Source organism: Trichosurus vulpecula, chromosome 9 (genome assembly GCF_011100635.1).
Source record: "Trichosurus vulpecula isolate mTriVul1 chromosome 9, mTriVul1.pri, whole genome shotgun sequence".
Taxonomy (NCBI): domain Eukaryota; kingdom Metazoa; phylum Chordata; class Mammalia; order Diprotodontia; family Phalangeridae; genus Trichosurus; species Trichosurus vulpecula.
Window position 1 is genome coordinate 44,603,521 of NC_050581.1, and position 25,458 is coordinate 44,628,978.

At 39.4% G+C, this 25,458-nt stretch overlaps 1 protein-coding gene across 3 annotated transcripts in view; it reads right to left on the bottom strand.

Moving 5' to 3' along the window:
• The window catches only part of CPPED1 (calcineurin like phosphoesterase domain containing 1), a 113,600-nt gene extending 94,948 nt beyond the window's left edge, over window positions 1-18,652 (bottom strand). For 2 of the 3 annotated variants that reach the window (XR_005009158.1, XM_036739344.1), the window contains exon 1: window positions 18,477-18,652. Coding sequence is in view for 2 of the 3 variants with exons in the window: in XM_036739344.1 (XP_036595239.1) it covers window positions 18,477-18,543 (67 nt within the window). In the remaining variant the exon portion in view is untranslated. The remainder of the gene's footprint in view (window positions 1-18,476) is intronic. The other variant, XM_036739345.1, reaches the window with a different exon arrangement.
• Between the last annotated feature and the right edge of the window lie 6,806 nt (window positions 18,653-25,458).

The window sequence follows — 25,458 nt, forward strand, 5'->3', positions numbered from 1 at the left end:
ATCTCCACCTAGGTGCTTTATAGGCAGGTCAAACTCAACATACACCAAACATTGTCATTTTCCCTTCTGACTCACTGTGCCCCCCCCCCCCAAAAAAAACCCTCTCTAATTCTTTTAAGGGCATCATCATCATTCTCATATTTCCAGTCTTGGAGTCATCCATAACTATTCCTTCTCCCTCACTCCCCATAGCCAATCAGTTGCCAAGTATTGTTGATTTTATGTGTGTGACATCTCTCAAATCCACGGCCTTTTCTTTATTCACAGGGCCACAACCACTATAGTGGTGGATCACTTCTAATTTAGACAATTGTAATAACCTCCATATTGATTTTCCTGCTTCCAGCTTCTCCTCTTTCCAATCCATTTTCCACGTGGCTGGAAATTATTATTCCTAAAACACCAGTGTGACAGTCACTCCACTGCTCAAGAAAGTTTAGTGGCTCCCTGTTTCTTGGATATAATACCAACTCCTCTCATTGGTGTTTAACACCCTTCACAACCTGGCTACAAATTATCTTCCTGCAGACTAGTTCATATTACTCCTTCCTCCCCCAGCATTCTACATTCCAGTCAAACTCGCCTACTTGCCATTTTCGTACAGAACATTCATTCCATCTCCTGTTTTTCTATCTGTGTTTTTGAACAAACTGTCCCCCAGGCATGGAATTCTCTTCCCATTTACCTCTATCTCTTAGAATCCCTAGTTCCTTTCTAGGCTCAGCTCAGGTACTATCTTCTACAAAAAGCTTGGCCTGAGTTCCACCCTCTTCCCCCACCCTTCTAAGCTCCTTACCAGTGGCTAATGCTTTCTAACCACACTAAATTACTTCATATTTACTTATCTAGGTGATATTGTCCAAAAGAAACTTTTTTTTTTGGATGCAGAGACCTATTTAATTTTTGTCTTGTACTACCAGTGTCTAGCATAGGGCCTTGTATATAGTAGGTACTTAATAAAGGCTTGTAGAAGCAAAATGAACTGAATTCATATGGAACCCTGGAGCATAAGCCATCAGGCATGGATAACCAGCAGCTCTTCCTGGAAATTGCCATAAATGTTGGTAGACCCCTCCTATCACTCAGTTGGTAAATCTGCCATGGGACCTGCTTCTAGACACCTCACTGCAGTATCACTACATCCTGAACTGATCTTTGGTATAACAGGCTGGTCTTGACCTATGCTGTCCCTCCAAGTCCCACCCACCATGAGTAGATATTCAAGGAAGAAGGTTCACAGGATATTTTCAATTCATAGTAGTATCATTACTGCCTCCAGTGCCTATTAGACTGGCATGTCTAGGGGTTCAAAGAAAGGACAAGGGTGTCAGTACACAGAGCATACACCTTAGAATGTTAGGAGAGGCTTTCCGCTGAAGGAAGTTACCCCATCAAGCTAGGGTCTCCTGGTGTGGGGAGATGTTGTAGGGGAAAGGATGGTATGCCAATTGAAAAGAGCAGGTTGGAGCTGGATCAGCAAGAGGTAATGGGATCCTAGGTTGGGACCACAAGAGGTAAGGAAAAGCAAGCCTTTACAACTTAAATGGACATAAGCTTTCAAGAGGCAGTCTGTGTTTCAAAAAAGTATCAGTTTCCTAATCTGTCTTGTGCTGTGCCTTCTTAACTCTTCCTTTGCCCTGGATTCTCTAAAAAGTGCTTGTCTTTACCCCTTTGGATACCATGTGTCCCACAGGTAAATCTGTTAACTGACCTCGGCCTGCCCTAGCATAATGTTTGCTGTCTTCTCATCTTTAATCTCCCCCTCCATACTTCAGGAAAATGGTATCCTTTTCACATCTTCCAACTCAGGTGATGCCCTATTTGCTGGTTCATGCCAGACGTGACATAGGGGAAGCCTCACAGAAATTATATCTCAGATATAAACTATATATAATTTGTGAAATAGATTATGCTAAAAATAAGGCTTCAACAACTTTTTTCTATACTGGCTTAATTTCTAAACTGACTGCAGATTCTTTGTCTTTCATATTTCTAATATTACAATATCCTGAACTAATTATAAGACATCAAACTAACCATTCTGACTTTTAATATCTAAATATATTTAATATCTAATATCCACTTACCCTGAATTTTTTTGTGCACGTGTAGTTTTTCCTGTCATTTTTATTACACCTTTTAGGCGTGTTTGTTAATTGTTAACGAAGTAGACTTTTTTTTTTTTACACACTCTAATTTAAACATCTCATTGACGCTTTTGGCTATTATCAGCTCATCAATGCCCTGCTATAATAAAAGAGCCACTACAAGCAAATGAATCAAGTTTTTAACCACTCATCTGGGACTATGTGACTAAATACTGCTTAACTATATGTCCCTATTATGTGCTAAAACTGCAAATGATCGATAATCTCAAGTAATTTACCATTGAAAACAAGGCTAAATCTTACTTTTTAAAAATGGAAATTCTATCCTATTTCTTTAAGTAATTTCTTTAATCCTATAACTTTCCTTTAAGGAGTAAAGTTAAAATAATGGACAATTACTATGTCTAGTCCTAGTCCATAAAATCTCAGATGTACTCACTGCAAGAAAGTGTTAAGAATCTCATCTACTGGCTGTTGTTCATTCTTCAGTCTCAAGGTGACACTGATAATAGTCCTGGAGAAGCCACACATATCCACTAGAAATCAGACGTTATTACACAGTTAACTAAGAATTGACTGCTGAGGATAGCTAAGTCATTTTATATTTGTTTTCTTTTTAAAAAATACTTGGCTAGATATTAACTTCTTTTATATCATACTTTGTTGTTTCAGTTGCTTAGAAATGGGAATGATGAGTACCTTAACGGAGGATTGGAAAAGTTTTTAGTTTGATAACAAATGCCAATAAAATGAAATTTCTGCAATTTGTCACAGTTGTACTCTGCAGTGAATCACAACCAAAATGTGTTCAGTAATACTCCTAATCTTATCTTGGGATTAATCCCATTTTTGTGGTAGAAATAGTGTCATAATATTATTCACTACTTCTGAATTCTTTCAGGTGTGACAACCCAAGTTCCCTTATTATAAAATAGCTCTCTGCCTCAAATTAAATACAATAGTTACATATAAGTACGTCAGAATTTATTTTTGTGACTGCTATGCCAAGAGAAATATTCTTTAAATTACATGCCGCAGGGACATGAGAATGGATTACAAATTAATCATACACTTTTTGAGAGTCCTATGAAATTCTGAAATCCAATGTTGGGGCCCTCCCAAAATCCAGAAGTACCAGCTCTTCAAGGAAGCAGTAAAACAAATGGGCAAACCATACTTCTGCCCACTGAGCAGCTTTCAACATTACTGGTTCATAGTAAGAAACAAAAACCCAATCACCTATTCCCAATACCTCTCAAAGTCTCTAAAGGATGGTATCACCTTTTCAAAATTTTTCACCTTTCCCTGGATGTGCCAACTATGTCTTCTTCTTTTTCACTTTTCTATTTGCTGAAAGAATCTATTATTCACCTAAACATGAGCTTTACCCACCAATCAATTAAATCAATCAATATTTCTTAAACTCCTACTATGTAACAGACTCGTGCTAAGTAAGCACTAGATAAAAAAAGAATAAAAAGACAGTCCCTGTTCTCAAGGAGCTTATAATCTAATGGGAGGAGGACAACATGTAAATATATCTATACAAAGCGAGCTATATATAGGGTAAACAGGAAATAATTAAAAGAGGGAATGCACTAGAATTAAGAGAGAAAGCTTCTTGTAAAAGGTAAGACTTGAGTTGGGATTTAAAGGAAGCCAGGGTGTTCACAAGAGAATACAAAAGGAATATGAAGTCTTACTGGCTCTGCCACTAAGTAGCTAAATGACTTTAAGCAAATCGCTAAACTTCCCTGCGCCTCAGCTTCCTATTCTACCAAATAGGGACGATAGAAGTTATTAGTTGAAAGGAGTATCAAAAATTGTCATTTACTCAGATGAATCTGCTTTCATAGATGACCATACAATCAGAAGGACTGAGAACTGGTTGGACAGCTAGATTCAAAGAGAAGTCACTAATGGTTCATTGTCAATGTGGAAAGAAAGTCTCCAGTGGAGGGCCACATGATCTGTGCTTGCCCTTGCGCTGACTTATATTTTTATCAGTAACTTGGATGAAGGCACAGATGAGATGTACATCAATTTGCAGATGACAGAGTCAGGCTCCAAAATGATCTTCATAGGCTTGAGCAGTGGCCTGAGTCTAGTAAGATGAAATTCAATAGGGATACATGTAAAATCTTGTACTTGGATACAAAAAAAATCAACTTATAACTCACCAGTATAGGCATAAACAGTAGTTCACTGTGCTCAGTTCTAGGCACCACAGTTTAAAAAAGGAATTGATAAACCTGAATGTGTCCAACACAACCAGAATGGTGAAGGACCCTGAGTCCATGACATGTGAAGACTTGTTGATGGAAGTAGGCATATTTATCCTGGAGAAGGAGGAGGGTGGGGAAGGGGGCGATTATTGATACTCATCTTCAAGTGTCTGAAGAACTGTCATGTGGAAGAGGAAACAGACTGTTTGGCCCCAGAGGACAGAATCAGGAGCAATGGGTAGAAGTTGCAAAGTCGCCAATTTACACTTGGTGTCAAGAAGAACTTCCTAATAACTGGAGCTGTCCAAAGGACTGGACGGAACGGGCAGCTGACAAGTGGAGAAGCTTGCAATCCCCCACCCTCCTACTTTGGAGGTTTTCAAATGGGATGGAGGATGAATTATTGGGCATGTCACTATAGGGATTCCTTTCTCATACGGGAGGTGGGGGGGCGGTGTATGGGACATTCAGGGAGGACTAGGGTGTGAGGGCTGCTTATTTACCTTTGGTGTCCAACTTCACCCAGTTCTTCCACAAACCCACTGGTGAGTTAGGGGAGTGTCTACCCCAAGCATGTGAAGACTTCCCCAGGTGGAATGGGGGGAAGAGAACAATTTATTCCAAGGGCCATGGAAGTGCCTGAAGCAGAGTGCTTAGAGCTTGATCAGACAACAAAGATGCCAAGGTCATTCGCTGCATTCTGGACTATCACCAGTCATCCTGACTTTTGCCTTGCCACTGGACTTCAATGACTCTGGAAGAGTGAGACTGATGGTTTTATGCAACTCTACCTCACAAATCCAATTCGCACAAAAGTCAAGACATCACCCTGTGATGCCATTAGTCTTCCTAAATGAAGGACCAATGAGAACAACAGAACTAGATTGCCACTGACCTCCCTTCCAAATCTCAGGTTCTATGGCTCTGAGATACCAAAGGGAAATTCAGTTTGAAATATGTAATGGTTGGTGATATGATGTTAGAGCTCAAGAGGCTAGCCCTGGGTCTATCTCTGGAAGTCACCTGCATAGAGATGATAATTGAACTCATGGGAGTCACCAAGTAAGAAAGTAGAGAAGCCACAGGTACTTTCCACCCCTAACCAAAAGGGTGATCAATGAGGACACTGTACCTCTCAGAGACACAATAAAAAACTTCGTCCTTCAATCTTGTTAAGTTGCTCGGACATAATCCTGGTCACATCCTCTGTTCGCATACTAGCTACTTCACAGGGCTACGGTGATTAAAGTCCTTTGTAAGCTTTAAGCCTATATAAAAGTGAAGAGCTAGCCTACATTTTGATAGATTTCAGATGGTCAAAAGACAAAACAAAACATACTTTTAAAAACATGAATAATTCTCTCATACTTGATTTAGTAATGGTTCAGCAAATACACTTGGTATTATTAAGACATGTATTCATGCCCTTTAAAGATTTTTTTTAAATCATGGTATTATATTTTCAATACTATTCATAATCTCATTTATATTTTTAAGAAGCATTTTAAAATCTAGTCTTCTACCACTTCTGTGGCCATAGAATTTTCTAGATTTGAGAGATGATCATGGAATATGCCGATAGTGGAGTGGACTTCAGAGTTCATTTAATACCTTTATTTTGTAGATGAGGAAACAAGAAATACAGTGATGAAGGCAAATCCTTGAAAAGATGAAGTGAGTCATTTTAATGGAACTTGTATTTATTCAGTACTACATGGGAAGATTTCCCCAGAGAAAATCAAAAGAATCTTTAGGGACACTAAACATGCTCTGTGTACCTGAAGAAGTTGGAAAGATTTAAGATGTCTGAAGATTATCTTTTTTTTAAAGCACTAGAGAGTCTTTTTCTTCAGGAAAAAAAAATTACCCTCACGGCAATAAGAATGATAAAGCATGCTGGAAAAAGAGAGTTGATAACTTAGGACAAGAAAGCAACTGCCTATATGTAAAACAAAATCTTTTATTTCTTTAATACTTAGAAATGTTTTACTCTTTCTTTCACATTTATATCTTTAAAAAAACATTTCTTTTCTTCACACATGACTTATTAAAAGCCTGTCTAAAAGGAAACTGTTTGTTATGAAAGAGCAGTCTTAATTGGGAAATGTGTTAAGGAAAGCTAATTACCAATTTCCCTAATTAAGGTGAATATATGAACACAGCTTAGAAGTTTACACCTCCCAGTGGAAATTTACACAATTTATTTTTTTATGTAATATCCTTCAAACTGAGATTAGCAGAATATCTTATAGGAAGAGGGCATGATTGTATCCAGGTTTTGTATTTAACATTGTTGGAAGAAAAGGTTGAGCAAATCATTAAAATGGCCCATACAAATAAAAAAGGAAGTGGTAATAAAATTAAGAGAAAGAATCCATTTGTTTACTTGCCATTCTTCACTTAAGAGCAAATTTTACAATAGATACAACATATATCTGTGTTGGCCAAACCAAATAAGTATTTCTTCACCATTCAAATAGATTTAGATATCATTCCCACCCTACTTTGTTGCTTGAATTAAGGGAAATACAATTTGCTTGACTGACAATCATTTTTTTCTTTGTCCTAAGGAAACTTCTGGTCACCCAGTTTTGCAACGTTGGGGTAATTCTCAATTCCTCATTCTACCTTATTTCATGTATTAATTCAGTTACCAAGTTCTAGTCTTTCTTCTCTGTTCATAGTGTCATCTCTCCAGCTCAGGCCCTCACCACCTCCTGCCTGGACTCCTGCTCAATCTCCTCACTCTAGTTTCTTTCTTTTCCAATTCATCCACCACACAAACACAGCAACTGAAGTGATATTTTTAAAACACTGGTCTGATCATGTAACTCCCCTGCTTTAGAAAGTCCTTATTATTGTTTTTAGGATAAAAGACAACCTCACTTGTTTGGCATTTGAAGATATTTTACAATCTGGTTACTTTGTAGTCTTATCATAAGCCCAAATGGCCTACTTGCTGTCCCTCATATACAACATGTCATCTCCTTCCTCTTTGCTTCTGCATAAGTGATTTCCACTTCCTGGGATGCACTTCAAGGCTCAGCTCAAGAACTACTTCCTATAGATAGGCCTTTCAGGACCACCAGCTGCTGATGTTTCATCACTGCCGTGTACTTTTAATAATACTTCGTATCAGAGCCGCTAGGTGGCGCAGTGAGTAGAGCACTGGCCTTGGAATCTGGAGGACCTGAGTTCAAATGCGGCCTCAAACACATGATACACACTTATTAGCTGTGTGACCTTGGGCAAGTCACTTAACCCCAATTGCCCTGCCTTGCCCCCTCCAAAAAAAAAATAATACTTTGTATCTATTTTTTCTATATTTGTCAATATTTACATTGTCTCACTCTTTAGAATAGAAGCTCCTTGAGGGCAAGGTCTAGTTGGTTTCTGGAGACACCCCAGGGTCTAGCACAGTATAGAGTAGGTGCTTAATAAATGCTTTTATTGCTATCTCCTAGAAATTGTTTCTAGATTGTTCTAGCCAATTTCCTACAAAACCTAATCCTGAACCCAATGGTAGTACAACACCCTAGAACAGGAGAAAAAGCTAATTGAATGAAGAAGACTAATTGTAAGGGGATCATGGAGTGAGAGAATCAAAAATGGAAGCAGATTTCAAAGTGAGTTTGAAAATGATTCCCACTAGATGTTTGACCAGTATTGGCACTGTTACAGAACACAACTTTCCCCTTCCCTACCTAAGGATACTACTGTTTACGATGCATACTGAGTAGGATTGCTGTGTAACAGAGTCATTTAAGTCATGGAACCTTCCTACTTTTAGGAAGTCCTACAGAAAGGAGAAAATTAAGAGAAATGATTTGTAGTATTTTAAGAATGAGAAAAAGAGGTCCTGGCTTTGTTCCTAGGGAGCCTTCCATACCTGCACAGTATTAGTACCACACTTGGAAGCAGGGGCTCAGGGTTCTAGTCCAGGTTTTTACTTTTAATCTGTCAAATACTGATAGTATTTGATAAGTACTGATACTTATTTCCAGGTGGCTTTCCTGGTTTTATCGACATCTTTCTGGTCGTTCACAGTCTTTCAATTCCTTCCCCTGAAAAACACTATAAACTGGAGCGTAGCTTTGGTGGCATGGCTTTGACTATAGCAGCTGAAGGAATTTTAGCATAAAGGAAAGGAGCGTAAGCTGGGTAACTGAGAAGGTAGGAACAGTTAGAAATTTAAAAATATATATATATAAGTGACAAACTTCTTAAGAGAAAGGAATCTGTCCTTTATTCTTTGTATCTCATATAACAAATGGCTAACACCATACCTTCTACATAGTAGATATTGGATAAATAATTGCTAATTAAATTATAGAAGGGAATCTTAGGAGGTTGGATCAGGCCTCTGAGGCCTTCTAGTCTAACTCTACCCAAGTCATGATTCATAGCACTAATATATCAAACAACTGGTCATCCAGACTCTGCCTAAAGTCCTCCAGTGACAGGGAATTTACTTTCCCCCTAGAGGTAGCACATTCCATTATCTGGATAATCGTAGGAATTTTTATTTAAGTTGAATCAAAATCCACTGCCCTATAACCTTTGCCTATAGCTCTCATTCCTGACCTCTAGGGACAAGCAAAACAAATCTAATGCCTTTTCCACATAGCAATTCTTCACTGAAGATTATTGTGTCCCACTTAAATCTTCTCTAAGCTCAACATCTCCAGTTCCTTCAACTAATTCTTATATGGCATGGTTTCTAAAGCTTTACCATCACGGTTACTCTCCTCTGGCCAGAGTCCAGTTTGTCAACATCCTTTTAAAAAACGGCACGCAGAAGTGGACGTAAAACTCCAGATGTGGCCTGATCATGGCAAAATATATAGAACTATCAATTCCCTTGCTGTGGTCACTATATGTCTATTGATGCTTCCTAACAATTCAACTCAATGTTCAATTTAACGTTGTGTCAATTATGTGCAAAGCACTTTGCTAGGTGCTGGGGAAGAAAGACAGTTATGATACAGCTTACTATTTTCAAATGACTGAACTCACTTAAGCAACTATGTGTTCACTTATTTTCCTTATTTATTTCAGGCTTCAATTCTTATTAACCATTTTTGTTTTATTTTTCCCAGCCTGAAGATCATTTTCTTGAGTTTAGTTCCCTTTTTGCTATCATGTTTCTATCCACATGTAGCAAAAATATATCCGCTCTTCAGTATTCTTACTACTAAGAGCATAGCAAAAAAAAAAAGTCCATTTTGTTGACTTAGGTATTTATAGAGGCAGTGTGACAAGTGGATAGTGTTGAACTTCAATTCAGGAAAATCTGAATTTAAAGCCTGTCTCCAACACTAGCTGTGTGGTTGTGGGAAAGTCATTCAGCCTCTCTAAGCCTCAGTTTCCTCATCTGTAAAACGAAGATGGGAATACCTACCTCACAATGTTGTTAGGCTCCAATGAAATCACTAGGTAAAACATTTTGCAGTCTAAAAACACCACGCAATTCTGTATAAATAGCATAATATTACTTATCCAAAGTCTCAGCTCACATTGCAATTGTCTCCCTGATATTGTTCTTACAGGACTTCTCCATTCTTTTGTCCATGTCTTTAAAAAATCTGAGTTATTCCATAATTTCCCTCGGGTCTGACAAGAGGTCCTCAATCACATGCAAAATGTACATCCCAGGAAGATAGCATGCTTTCTCGCACTGTTGGTTCAAATTTACTCAAAATCTTTCTGGTCTCTAGATTTTCCTGAACTCATAGCAGACCAATGTTTCTGGGTCTAGTCTCCTGATCATTCAAATCATCTAATAGGCTTCTTCCAAGAATCAAAAAATGTCATTTTTTTAAACATGTTCCTCTATTTAAGAACTCATAATGGCTCCTTACAGTGAAAGGGAAATGAATCTAGTGGAGAACACCTGACTGGTTCAAGTCCTGGCTCTACCACTCAGTGTGACAGTCAGGAAAAATTATTTGACCTCCTTCTCACAGATTTGTTGTAAGGAAAGCAATCTGTAAACTATAAAGGATCATGTAATATGAATTTATTATTACCAAATCACACTGAAACTCTCCTGCCTAGCTTTCTAAGGTCTTTAAAATAAGGTATCATCTTACCTATTTGATCTTTTTTAACTTAAAATGTTTTTAAAATAAAATTTTTACATATTGTTTTTATATCATGTAGACTTCCCAATATCTTCTTTCTTCCTTCTCCACCCAGAGAATTCCACTGAACCTTCTTTCTCACTATTATTCAACATAATCCTCAAGACAACCCTTACAGTCCCCCAGCTACAACACAATGACTCATTTGCTCATGCTATAGGCTTTGCTGAAATTGCTCTCCTTCATTCTCTCTACATTTATTTATATATAGATCCTACTCAAACTTAAAGTGGTGGGTTAAGGTGTCATTTCCTTCTTTCCATGACAATTCCATCCCATAACTGTATAACTGTTTCTCTTTTCCCTTAATCCTTTGTGCAGGGTCTATACTACATATTGTTCTTCTACTCAAAAATTTTAAATAGTTTCGCACTGACTACCAAATACAGAACACTCCAGGTTTGGTATTCAAAACCCTCCAGAATTTGGCTCCAACTTACCTTTCAAGGCATATTTCATACAATACCCCTTTATGTACAACAAAAAAGTCAAATTGGACTATTCATTTTCATGTATAATGAATTCTATGCTTTTCCACCTCAGTGTTTTTGCCTGTCTACATGTTTCCCTATATCTAAAATGATTGTCCTGCCAGTTCTACCTGTAAAGATCCTGACAATTCTTCAAGATTCATTTCAGATGCTGTCTCCTCAATGCTGCCCTCTTTAATTGTGGCTCCTCCCTAATATGTTCTCTTGGAGTTCTCAAATATTTTTAACAATTCATTTCCTGTGCACTTATTATATTTTATTACTTTCTCCTATGAACTTATTACCACATTTTATCTGAGCTAAGTCATTCTAATCTTCATTTGGTCATTTTCCATCTTGCCTCTTATGCTCCCTTTCAGAATGGTAATCAAAATGACACAACTATCACCTCAGGCACATAGTTCCACTTACCATCCAGGTGATGTCCTGCCACCACATCCTGATAGGTGTTATCTCCCTCTATTATAATGAGGGAAGGAATTGTCCTGATTTGTATTTTCATCTTAAGTACTCAGCACAATACTGGACACAAAGCAAGAGCTTAATTAACAACAATAAAAAAGTATTAAGTGCCTACCATGTGTCAGGCACTGGGGTTACAAATACAAATAAAATAATCCCTAACCACAGTTAACTCACATTCTGATGGGGAAGGTAATAAGTTATATGTGTATGTATATAATATAAAGATACTCTAACAACAATGCTACTTGCAACTGCTGTGGAGGTGTAAGACCAATAACACCAGCACACAGGAAGGCTGCTAGCACAGGTTCTTTTGATCTGCTTTTCTAAAGGAAAGCAACTTCAAAGCGGTCAACAATCTTAATTTAATTGAATATATATATGTGTATATATATATATATATGTGTATATATATATGTGTGTGTGTGTGTGTGTGTGTGTGTGTCTGTATACACACACACACACATATATACATACACACACACACACACACATATATCATTCACTTAATTCAGGGAAAAAGTCAGCACCCTGAACTTCAGAGAAAATACAAACAGAAATTACAAGCAGAAATAATAGCACAGATCAACAGACAGGGCTTCTAAATGTCTGAGAAATCAGTAATACGTACAGTTACCAGATTTTCCAACTTTAGAATGAGGGGACTGTATTAGATAATCTTTGAGATGCCTTTCCCCTATAAATCTATGATCCTATGACAGTCTGCACCGAGGTTTTACATAGGACAGATCTGGGAAAGAAAGCATGCCCCTTTTCCCAAATGAGGCTACTCAATTAAATTCTTTGTACTTACATTTTTGCATCAGCAGTTATCAAGCTTTGGCATGATATCCTATGAAACTATGTGTCAATATTTACATTTCTGGATGGTACAAAAGAGCCAGTTTCTACAAGCCTTCAGATCACTCTCCTTCCATCGTTAAAGAGTTCAGTAACTGGCTGACAGTCTCTTCTCCTCTCTACCCCAAGGCCTTCTTTCAAACTTCAGAACTTAAATTCAAAAGATTAAATACAAAATAGAGAAACTGATGTCCCTTGGAACTTACTGGTTTCCCAGTTCATTAACCTCCTTGTAACAATTAAGTTGGGACTTTCTTACTGTCTTAAAATGATTAAGTATCTTTGATTGAGACTTACTAGGTACTAAGCCCCAGGCCCAAACCCCTATTAGGTGCTAAGCCTATGTGGGTATGAATTGGTAACTAAGGTGGGGCTCCAGGTGGGGCCAGAGAAGGGAGGTGCTAACACTGGACCCAACCAAAGGAGCCTAAGTTCTGGTTGCTCAGATGACCTTTGATGATGTCTGAAGCTGCATAAAAAGGGAAGACAGAGCTATTTGCTTAAGGCTCTCATTCTTGGTGTCCAGCTGATATGGCGATGGCGGGCAGCTGTAGCTAAGAGCCCTCCAGCTTGTAAACCGATATTGGGACTTTGTTAAACTCTGGTAACTATGAATTGGGATTTGAATCAGACAAGGTCTGTCTATTGATGTTTGTAATTTGTTTGTATTTGCTCTGAAGTTCAGGGTGCTGGCTTTTCCCCCTGAACTAAGTGAATGATATTTGTATGCTGGATTAAAGTTATCTTGTTAACCCCTTAACGTTGCTTTCCTTAGTAAAGCAGATCAAAAGAACCTGGGCTTGCAGCATTTTGTGAGCTGGTTGTGGTTGGTTTTACATCCCCACAGCAGCTGGTAGTTGGACTGCTGAAACACACCTTTATATCTTTAACGTAATAAACACAGGGATGGTCAAACCTTAGATCTTGCTATCACTCATAATTGTGCTACCTCCATGATCTTGTGCTGAAATTCTTTTCTTTGATCACAACTCCTTATCCTTCCATCTTTCTCTGCCTTGGTCCTCCTAATTCTGTTTATCCTGTTCCATTCTTTTTCCTCATGGTGACTTCCAGTCTCTCTAGTACTCCATACTCTCTCAATCAGTCTAGCTCTAGGGTTCCATTTCCTTCCTTCACGATTTAATCTTACTATTGACTAGTTAATTACACACTGCCTTTGAATCCTTTGGTCTCTAATCCTAGTTTCACTCACATCTTAGCAAACCACAACCCCAGGTTATCTACATTGTCAATTTTCTTCATGCTCACTATCACACTTCAGAACATTACTAAAAGAAGATATACAACTGCTCTCATAGGGTCCAATATATATTCCTGCTAATTTTAATTGGGCACTCATTGCTATGCAAAAATCCTTGTTTTTCCCTAATATGCTTCGAAGCAGCTATTCCAAACCTTTTACTTCCTGCTAAAACCTTCTACACTATCCATATACACCACTCTTAAGCAGAACCTTATTCCCTACTTTAATGAGAAAATCAAGGTCACCATTGTGAGCTCTCTTTTCTACAGATCTATAGAACTACAATTCACAAAGACCTAACTCTCCAGGCTTCCATTAACCCTGCTTTGTCCTAATTCTCCCAGGACCTGTCTGACGCTTCCTTCCCAATCTCCCTTAATGAATCATCATCTATGTCTCATCTCCAAATGAACGTGTCTCCAAAACCTCTATTCTTAACAAGGGCTTTTTTTTTTCTCCATTGCCCTGAACTCACCAGTTTCCAGGGGTTCAATTATCATCTCTAGGAAGATAATTCTCAAATTGAGAAAGAGTATAATAAAGCAAGAGCACTTTACTAGGCATCAGAAGACCTGGGTTCAAGCTCTAGCTAAGTTATTTGTTACCTGTGTTATTTAGGCAATTTACTTTGGGGATGGGAAGAAGCTGATTGGTTTTACTCAAACCCAACCAAAACCCAACAGAAGAAGCCAAGTAGCAGAGAGCTGCAGTACTGATGTGTCAAATGAAGTGCAACGATGTCATCGTGTTGCTCCATTATAGAGTTTGAAGGAATTGTCCCTGATGGAATGAGACTGACAGCTTGCTACCATCCAAACTAAAGACTGGTTACACAGGAAGCAGTTTTGAGGAGTGTGACCCTTCTTCTCCCTTCTTTCCCACCAACGGCCCTGGCTAAAGAATAACCCCTAGCAGCAGAGAGAGAATCCACTATGGATTTAAAAGATAAGTAGTCTTAGTAGATCTTCAGAGTAGGGCAGGCCCAGGAAGCCAGATGACTAACCAGCCTAGCAGAAATGATATTCATGAAGGAAGGTACATGAGAACCCCTTAAGAAGAGAAATTCTAAAGTGCCAAAGATATGAGATGATATAGCCACTGTGGCTTATGTAGGTACATTGCTACTGCTTTACTAGGATTTTTTTTTTAAAGCACTTAGTTATATAAATGTAGCTGTTGTATAAATGTTTATTCCTCCCCCCTCCCCATTCCAGTTCTAAATGTGATCCCCTCTGGGTCTCATGGAATTTTTAATTTATGATTTCTTGAACTATAGGTCTGGAAAAATAAAAAGGCTTTGAAAAACTCCACCTTGATTCAAATGAAGCTACTTGACTATGCCTTTAAACCCAAATCATTCTGGCGTTCACTGAATGGTCAATAATAGGTCCCAGTCCAAGCCTCTCAAGCTCTTTGTTTGGGTTTTGATGGCTCAGAGTGAATGTAAATAGCAAGTTTTTGGTTCTTGCCAGAAATTCACAGGGTCTTCCCCTCCCAGACAGATTTTTTTGTGATAGCAAACTATACCATCTTTTGTCTCAATTCTTACCTATCCCTAAATCACAGAATGGGTTGTGCCTCAAACTGAGACCTAGTTTAAAAAGTCTAAAGTCATTGACAGTCATCTTGACTTTGTCTTGTCACAGGATTCCAATGACTTTGGAGGAGAGTGAGGCTGATGACTTTGCCCAGCACTGCCTCACTTAAATCCAATTCACTTGAAAGTCAAAAGAAGAACAAAAATATATTCCCACTCTTCTTACTAACACCATGTTTATTTATGGGACAGCGAACCCCAGCTTTATGGGATGAATATTTTGTTACTATTATTTTTATTATGCCTTCTTAGTAAATGCCTTTGAGCGAACTGACTATTAAAGGTAAACACTAGTGGGGGCTCATAAGCTACAGTTTTAGGAGTGTAGCATCTTTGAACCTAAGGTAGTAGGGGCCCTTTTGTGATGCCTGAGCAGCCAGCTATTGCTAGAAAAACCCTGTCCCCAGCCCCTAACTCAAAACCCCAGTTTGAAGAAGAAAAACAGACTTAGTTTCTGCCCTTTGGCATTCAGCAAGTGTCCCTGGGCCCTAAGACTGTCCTAAGGAATGTAAACTAACTAACTAGAGGAAAAAAGCCTGATGTCTAACAGTCTTCCTTTGTTTCACTGAGTAGGCCCAGAGATGTTTCTATTTTGTGTCAACAGACTAAGCTGGAGCATCCCTTGGTCTGTCTATGGCCATTAAGGATGAAAGCCTCAGCCCTAGACATTATCTTGAATTATATGACTTCTGCCTTACCTTGAGCCTACCATGTTGTGGGAAGTTATGGCCAAGATGGACACAGGGATCCTGGACTGTAATTTCAGTTGACACTTTGTCAGCTATCTGATATGTTTTACTTACAATCTATTCAGGAGGTTCCTTTTATTATATTATGGTCATAAAAAGTGGAATAACACAGGCTTGCCGAGTCTGCAAAATAACATATATAAACTTCAAGAGATAATTAACCACTGCACCCTGTATTTTCTATATAAACTACTTCTTTACCCCAAACTGGGGCCATTCTGATTTGGGTTGATCCCTGAATGGATGCTGGCTAATAAATTCTCCATTTAAAACTTACACTCTGTGGAGTGTCTCACTCACTCTCGGTATAACACTTCAGGGCACCCAACTTGGGAGTTTAATTTGGAGTTGGAGAGGGGGTGGCCCTAAGGAGGGTGCTAGACTTAATTTATCTGGGCCTGTTTCCTCATCTAAAAATGAGAGGGGTTGACCTAGATATCTCTAAGGTCCCTTCCAGTTCTAAAACATTTTTTGCATATCTTTCCTGACCTGTTTCATCTCAACAAAGGAATCCAAAACTACCTATTTGCTGCCACCATTGTTCTGATGGGGTATAGGCTCTGGGAATCCCCTAGAACTCTCCTAGAATCTTCCCACCAGATGAGGCATTTGCCTGAGGTCATAAGCCTTTCATTATCCCTAGACCCAAATCTCCTGTTACTCTTAACCTAGCCTAGCCCTCCACTGTCCAGCTACTCCCCACCCTTGATCCTATCAAAATATCTACTACTAAATCTCTTACCCTAAAACTAGTCCTCCATTGTCTTTCATCTCCAGGTAGCCTTCACCTATTTCCCACCCTTAATCTCATTCCTGGAGTCTGACCTCTCCTTACCCCAGGCCCATCAAGATCCTCCTTAGACTCCTCCTCAAGACCCTCCCAAGCAGTCCTCCTCCAGTTACCCAAGACAATATGATCACCCCTTGATCCCTCCCACAGTCTTTCTGTATATAAGATCCCTCTTGGGAAAGCTAGGTGGTGAAGTGAGTAGAGTACCAGCCTTGGAGGACCAGAGTTCAAAGTCTGCCTCAGACACTTGACACACTTACTAGCTGTGTGACCTTGAGCAAGTCACTTAACCCCAATTGCCCTGCCTTCCCCCCTCCAAAAAAAAAAAAAAAAAGAACCATCTTGCCTCCATGAAGGTGCTCAGATTCAGTCTAGCTCAGGCGATTAGCTCTGGCCCAGTTGTCAAAGGAAGCGACACAAACAGTGAGATTTCTTAACACTCTACCCAATATGGCAAATCATTAATAAACTTTATTTTTCTTTGGCTGTAAGGCCTGGGTCGAATTCAGTCGGCAGGACCCAGCGTGTTGGTATTTTAGGGTCCCAAGCACCCCTAAACATCAAACCTCAACAGTTCCAATTGTCCAGGTTTACAATCTAGTAATCATCTTTGACTGTTCCCTCCTTTCCCCCTCATATTCAATTAGTTGCCAATAATAATTTTATTTTCCATCTCAGTACCTTCACACAAACTGTCCCCATGGTTGGTGAGCACCTGTTCACTTTCTCAGAATCTTTATTCAATACTGAGCTAATGTGCCACTAGGAATACAAAGCCAGGCTTACATTCCCAGATAGTAATGCTTTCTCCTTCCTCAAAGTACCTGATATTTAGTTATCTGTCAATAAGTTGTAACGCAGCTGCCCCACCCCCCCACCCCCCACATAAGCAATGGAGGGAAAGACTATTTCTTTTTTGTAAGTAGTTTCCTTCAGTGCCGTGCGTGCATGTGGCAGGTGCTTAAGTAAGACGAAGCTAAACTTTGTTTTGTTTAAAACTGAAAAACTTAACAAACCTTTAGAAATGAGGCTGGCTCTGTCACAGGATTTAATTCTACTCCCAATAAGGTTTTATTTCAGAGTTAGCAACACGGAACAAAATCCTCTATTTTCTCCCCCGATCCATCTTTAAAATTAAATAATTTCAGCTTTTGCAGTTTAAGAGGAAAGCAGCCACAGCGGTGAAAAAGAAATAAACCCAGGGGCCAAGTAATCATTAATAGAGGGCGGCGTTTGGAGACGTGGGGTCTGGATGGGCCTCTTTTAACATCTTTTCCCAGACCAGCACAAGGTAATGTGCCACCCGAACTCCGGCCCCCCGCGGAGACAGCCCGCAGGGATGGGTGGACCTTTTCGGAACTTTTTTACGCAGCGCGTGACTTAGGAATTCCCCCAATTCAAGAAGGAATAGCCCGAAACCGAGGAGGAGGGCCCGAGAAGATGGGTCCCCTCGGACCGCCCTCCACCTACGCTGGTTTTCCGGGTAGAAAGCTAGGAGATGCTGCCAGAGTGGACCTCTGTGGGGAGTAAGGTATAGAGATCCCGGGACCCTCCCGCGTCCTAGGCAGGCGCTCCCGCAGGCGAGAACTGCGTTGCTAGGGGACACCGTGCGGCAACTATTCCCGCCCCCCACGGCTGCCTCGAGCATCAGCCAAAGAGGGCCGGCAAGAAATGCGCCCCTCCCCGCCTCCGTGCTCCGAAGGTTCCGTTCCGCTCGCGGCCTCGGCTCCTACCCGTCCCCCCCATCCCGGGCCGAGAGAAAGGGGCCGGGGATGAGCAATACCTTCAGGAAAAGCGTCCAGCGTCCTGCCCCGGGCTCTGAGGAAAATGTCCCTCTCCTCCTCAGACATGTCGCTTGCACCAGAGTGGCGTCTGAGTTAGGGGAAAAGACTCGGACCGTTCAACTAAACTAACAGTCTGGACTCAGCGCCCTTTGCTCGGGGCGGGACGGGATGGGACGGGGTGGGCGGGGCGGGGGAATCAGTTGCTCCACGTGCCACTAGTCTAGCCTGCAGAGGTCAATGTCTCTTGCTGTGCATCGATCGCTCCGGGCTCGATCTCGGCGCCTGGAGCGGAGGCGGTGGCTGGCGGGCATGGAGGGCTTGAGAGGGCAGCGCTCTCGCTAGGTCGAAGTCTCCTTCAACACCTCGGATCCCCGTCAAGGGCGGCGCCTTTGGGCCAACTTAGCAGCGTGGAGAGGAAGAAACTGGGGGGCTTCACACGATAATGGGAGGCCATCCATGAAAAAGGCCTGTGCAGAGCCTGGGGACTTTGAGGCCGAGGACTGAGTGTGACGCTGGACCCTACCACCCGCTCACCGTGTGACCTGGAGAAGGACATTTCATGTAGGCCCCCCGCCAAAAAAAGCGGAGCTAGGCCCTATGACGTCAGAGCCAGTTATTCCTTCAGGCCACACTGCCTTCCCTGACCAGAGCCGCCACTGCTCAGGGCAAGTCAATGGCTTCTAGCAGGAAATGCCTTGGGAGGAGCCCGTTATTTACTACCCTTGCCAACAACGTTGGAAAGCGTGTGGCCACCGTGTGCAGCAGGAAGAGGCCCCGAGCTTGTGGGCCTCAGTTTTCCCCTTTGTAAAATGAACGGGTTGGACTCGAGGAGCCCATCCAGTGCGTGGGAGAGGATTTCCTGGCATTGCATGGCCAAGACCATGCTTGCTAATGCTGCCTAATGGAAGAGTTGACTTCTCCATCCATTGAAGCTTGGTTTAAATGCGGCCTCTTCCATAATGCTTTTCCCTGACCGCCGCCTCCATCCAGGAAGTAACCTTTTCTTCTGAAGTCTCATAACAGTTAGTTGAGATCCTAGCTTAGAGTTGGAAAGGACTCTTAGAGTCTATCTAGTCCAGTGCCCTCATCTTAGGCGAACTGAGCCCGAGAGCGCTTAACTTACTTGCCCAAGTTCTTGCAGAAAGTAACAGTTACAGTTTGAACCCTCATCTGTGGATGGGCATTGGGCCTGCTGTCTGCATGTGGTGCATATTGAAACTCCATGCCCTAGGCCAGGGGTGGGGAACCTACTGCCTCAAAGCCACACGCAGCCCCCTGGGTCTGTTTGCATCCATACTTCACAGAACAACTCCCCTTAATAAAAGGTTGTGTTCAGTAAAACTTGGGACTCAGTCAAAAGGCTGCACCCAAGGACCTAGAAGGCCTCATGTGGCCTCAAGGCTGCATGTTCCCCACCCCTACCCAAGGCAATTTAAGGAAAGAATGTGGCCGATGTATTACTCTGGTGATGAACCTCTCTGAAATTACATAGGCTGGTCCTTATGTGAAAAACATGCAGTTGGACTTAGGCTTGGAGTCTTTCTAGCTTGGTAGGTCCTACCAGAGTTTGCATTCCACAGCTAAAGCTTTTGAAAACCCATCATCACTTTGCAGTTAGGAAGTATTCAAGTAGGATTTTAGCCGAGGACTATATTCAGCTTAATATTTGTGTGTATGTTGTATTTCCCCTACCAGATGGCAAACTTCCTGAAGGCAGACATTGTGTCCTGTTTATCTCTATTTTCCTCAGTATCTAGAACACATAAGAGGGCCTTATGTCTTTGTCAGGTTAGTATTTTTCAGTAACCATCATACCTATCACAGAACTGGGCAAAGGCAATGTATAGGTAATTTTTAGGTAAAATAAATGGCACTGAAACAGTGAAGCCTAAAGGGGAGGTTGGCAATCGACAGCAGTTGGCATGTAAGCTGGCTACTTTTTATATCAGTTTAAAAAAAAAAAGAAAGTATTTTTTATCTATTGCAACTGTTGGCATGAGACTTAAGTATATTACATAAGTCCGCTGGATATAGTTTAACCTTTTTCATGATAACTCTGAATCATCTTTGTGAATATCAGTTTAGAGTACAATTCTATAATAGAGTGTTGCTCCTAAAATCTAATGAAGTTTGTAGAAGACTATTTGTTCTTATATTCAGTAGTAACAGACTGCTGTGTTTTCACAGGGTTTTTTTTTTTTTTTGGTTAATTTTTAATGGTTCATGTCTACTGTTTAATTGTCAGCTTTCATTTCTTGCTGCAGTCAATGTTTCTGCTTCTACAGGGTACCTCACTGCCCCACTAATCTGCTCCTTCATATTTGCTATGGGCTTGGAAATAGTATAACTAAGCTTATTAGAATATGTCATAAAATTGGCTTAGCAATTTGTCAATAATACGTACTAATGAAAGCCTTCAGGCCTTATCTGCAAAGTGAAATTTTGATCATGTAACTTTTACCGCCTCTTTATTCCTGGATTCATGACTTGGTTCTAGATGATTAAGATTGCAAACAATTGGACCTAAAGAATAAGTGGAGATATTACTTTAATTCCACCTAGCTCATTAATAACATCACATGGATGATGGAAAAAAACAAACAAACCAAAAACCTGTTACTAAATGTTTTCCTGTTTCCAGTGAAAATGTAACAGTTCCTGAAATTTTCAATGTGTCTGGTTCTCCTCTTTCATACAGTAATCAATTTATTTTCTTGAAGCCCTTTAGGGGTCACTGCAACTCTTTGGGTGCTTTAATGTCATTTAGGGTTAATCTTTTTTTTGGTAGTCTGTAGGCCTATGCAAAAACACCATTGTTGCAATCTGATGATTTTTAATTCTTCAGTTTTGATCCTAAAAGTAAAAAGCCCATCCAGACTCAACCATTTGGGACTACAATCAAAGACCACTGTATAGTTTTATAAGCCACGAAAAAGCTACTGAGGATGTTGCTTTCACTCCCTATTCACCTGAGTCATTTAAATACAGAATCTAAAATAAAGCATTTTGAAATCCTGAAAATAAAAGGACAATGATTTCTTAAAATTCACTTTTGGTAACCTAGTGGATGCATATTAGTATAAAAACCTTCCTTCAGAATGTCACCTACTTGAAGACAAAGAACTATGTCTACTCCTAAGTTTTATTCTATAATATACTGCTCTTTTGCAGAAAGGGATATATGCTGAATTACCAGTGTCCAAAACTTGAAAATTTCCTTTGCTCTATAAGCTTGACCTTTAAGTTATAAGGGGGAAAATGTAATGCTCATTTTCTTTTCATTCAAAATTCACAAATTTGAATTTCATTTCTTCAGTAACTTTTTAACATATCCATTTTTATGTCCTGTTTCCTCTCAACATTTTCATGTTTCCTGAAAAAATTCTTTTGGATTAGTTATAGGTGCTCCAATTTTCTCATTTTCTGATTCTCATTTTCCAAGTCTGAACAGTGAGAGAGTAGCTTCATGAATAATTTAAATGGTTTAAATTTTTCACTTTGGTTTCTGAAAGACCCTGTTATCTTTCAAATTTAATACTTTTTATGGAACATCATTCATTGAACATCAGAATTCTATAAAGACACATAAATTGGTCTTCACTGACCAGTTCCTAATAAACTAATATTTGGTATCTCTAATTTACTTATTTTGGTATTATTTAAATAATCCATAGGTCTTTTCATGCTGTAGAATAAAAATACTAAAATTAGAATAGATTGATGTCTTTACATGGCGTTCTCACAGTTGAGTCCCCAGTCTCTACCTGAATGATCTATCTCAAACTCATCATATCCAGAATCAAACTCAGCATTTCTCTTCCTCTCTCATCCCCAACTCATCCCTCCTCCAAATTTCCTTATTTCTGTCAAGAGTAAATGCTACTATCTTCCTAATGACTCTTGTTTATAAACTCTGAGTCATTCTTGACCTTCTTCCTTACATACCCGTTTTTAAATAAGTTCCCAAGTCTTAATGATTTCTGTCTCCATAATCTCTCTTGTGTCCACCTGTTATTTGCTGTTACAGGGCTACCACCCTATTTCAGGCTCTTGTCACCTGCCTGGACAATTGAAACAACTTCTTAATTGGTCTTCCAGTCTCTCCTCTGTCTTATCCCTCTTACCCGCACTACCAAAATAATTTTCCTAGGCGTAAATGTGACTATGTCACTTCTTTACTGGTTTTCTACCGTCCCTAGATTAAAATACATACTCTTCAGCCTTTCATTTAAAGTCCTTGACAATGTGGCTCCCATCTACCTTTCCATCCTTAATTATCTCTCACTGTTCCCTTTTATGTTCTACATTCCAGTCATACTGGACTACTTAACTCTTTCCTGAGCTCAATACATATCTTTCTGTGCATTTCCACAAGCTATCCCCCATCCCTGCTGTGTACTCCCTATTTATTCCTTCCTTTCAATATTTACCTTCAAGGTTTAGATTAGATGACATATATTTCACAAAGCCTTCTGTGGTCCTAGTTGTTAATGTTCTCTGCTTCATAAAATGGTCTTGTACATGTCTTACCTGTGTGCTTGTGTGTCCTCTTTATAAAATGTAAAATACATCATGGCAGGTCTTTTTTGTTTTTGCCTTTGTATGCCAGGTGCATAACTCTGTGCTTTGCACATGACGGATTCTTAAAAGATGTTTGTTGAATAGTTTAATTGTGCTTCCATTCTTTCCAATTCTCCCATTCATGAATACTTTTTTTCTTGTTTGTGCTTCTGAGTTTTATCCATTATCTAAAGCCATCAGTATCTAAAGCCAAACAAGTCCTGGATTTAGAGTTGGAAGATTTGGATGTCGAGCCTCGCTAATTATGATCCGTGCAATCTTGGGGAAGCCACTTAACCTCTCTGGTCCTCAGTTTCTTCATATGTAAAATGAGGGGAATTTGACCAAGGTCCTTTCCAACTGCAAATAACATGATGATCATTTTTGGTGGAAGGTTAAGAAAAAGTTGAATTCTTATCAAAGTCATAAAAGTTCAACTATATTTCCAGTAAGAAGAGTTACTATCCTACAAGTTTAGGAAATTTCACTTGTCACTTCCATGATACTGGGTGGGGAGGAAAGGAAGAGTGAAATCATGTAATCAAAGATTCAGCACCTAGCATATGCCTAACACTATTTGACAAAGTGTAGGATACAAAGGATAATTTTTAAAATGGGCTGTATCTTCAAGGAACCTACAACCTAGTTGAGCAAAGAAAGTTAAAACATGAAATTAGAAAATACAGGACAAATTATACTGATTATACATACAACTAGAATTAAGAGACAGGAGAGTATTCAGAGAAAGCTTTCTGTATTATGAGCAAGAGTAATAGAGTTATAAAGAAGGTGACAAAAATTGAAGGATATTTAAGATATTAATAAGCAGAGGGCAAGAAAGGAATTCTAGGAGGAAGAACAATACAAGGTGACACAAAGACCAAAATAAGCACGGAATCTGGTGGTGGGGGTATCACCCTAACTTAAGCATAGGACATCTACATATATTGAGGGGTAAGAACTTAATTTGGATTGACAAAATTAAACTAGATTATGAAAAGCCTTTATTTTTTCCAGAAAAAATTTTACTTCTTAAAGGCAATTGGGAGCCACTGAAGGTTCTTGAGGAGGGAGTGACATGATAAAGGCCATGTTTTAGGAAGTTTCATCTCTTAGCAGAACAGATTATGATATAATACATTGTAATGAAAGGGTGCTTGAGGCAGGGAGACCAGCTTAGGAAGCTATAGTAATCTAGCTATGAGGCGATGAGGGCTTAGGTAAATGGAGAGGAAAAGGGGAATCATACATGAGAAAGTCATGATAAGACAGTGTTAGATTTGAAGCTTTGTTCATTTGAAAGTTATGTGATTTCTAGTAGCATTAAAACAACATTTCAGTTAGAATGTCCTCAGAAAAAAAATTAGTAAAAAGAAAGATAACATTGAAATAGGTATATGGCTGGTACGTATAGAATGTTAAGGATATTGGTAATTATAAAAAATTAAAAGCATTAAACTTATTTTCTGATCAAACCTTTTGAAATTACAGAAAACCATAACTTTAAAAACCCTTATGATTATAAATATCATTCTGTTTTAGAAGAAACATTTTGTGAGTTATCATTTATTTAACTTTTTTTATTATATCACCAATTCTTTTTCTTCTTACTTGTTGTGGATGTGGACTTAATATCTGTTCTCTCCAATATGCATATCATTAATGTTTTATCACAAGTTTAAAAGAATATCTCATGAGTAAAGATGCTTAAATGTCTCCATGCACTTTTAAATCAAAGTTGTATAGGAAGTGTTTCATAGCTATATAATTCCAAGATATCAACATCATGTAGAAATAAATATACAATAATCTGAGTGATATAACATTTTTCAGGGGAGGATGAGATTTATGTGTCTCACTCTATAGAAAAAGTGGCTACTGGACTGATGACATCTGTAATACTGAGGGATGATCTATAGCAGAAAGATTGTCAATTGGAAAAAAATCTCTGACAGAACATTTGTAATGTGGATGGAGCACCTGTTGTGTGAAGGAGCCCCCTTGAAGGTCTTCTAAACAGGAGGTAGAGCGTCATTTTGCAAAAATGAAAAATTGCCAAAGTGGAAATGGATAAGAAAACCTGCGATCTTCTGCCTTTTTGGGTATCAGTCTAGGCTTTGGAACTGAAGAAATATTGAGAAAAACACATAAAATTAACCCACTTTCATGTATAGACTAAAAAATTTCAGGAAATCTGTGCCATCTGGAATTAAGAGGCTGTTAAATGCTAGAAGTACAGCTCATGGGATTTGTAACCTTTGTTTTGAATGTGTTCTACTTTATAGGAAATTCAATCCAAAGTACAATATTTTACAAATAGAGGCAGTAACTAAGGTTAAAATGCCTGGGATTAATCACAGTGTTTAAGGTACAGAATTAATTTATAAATCTATTTTAATGGTGGTTTAAATTGACCTTTGG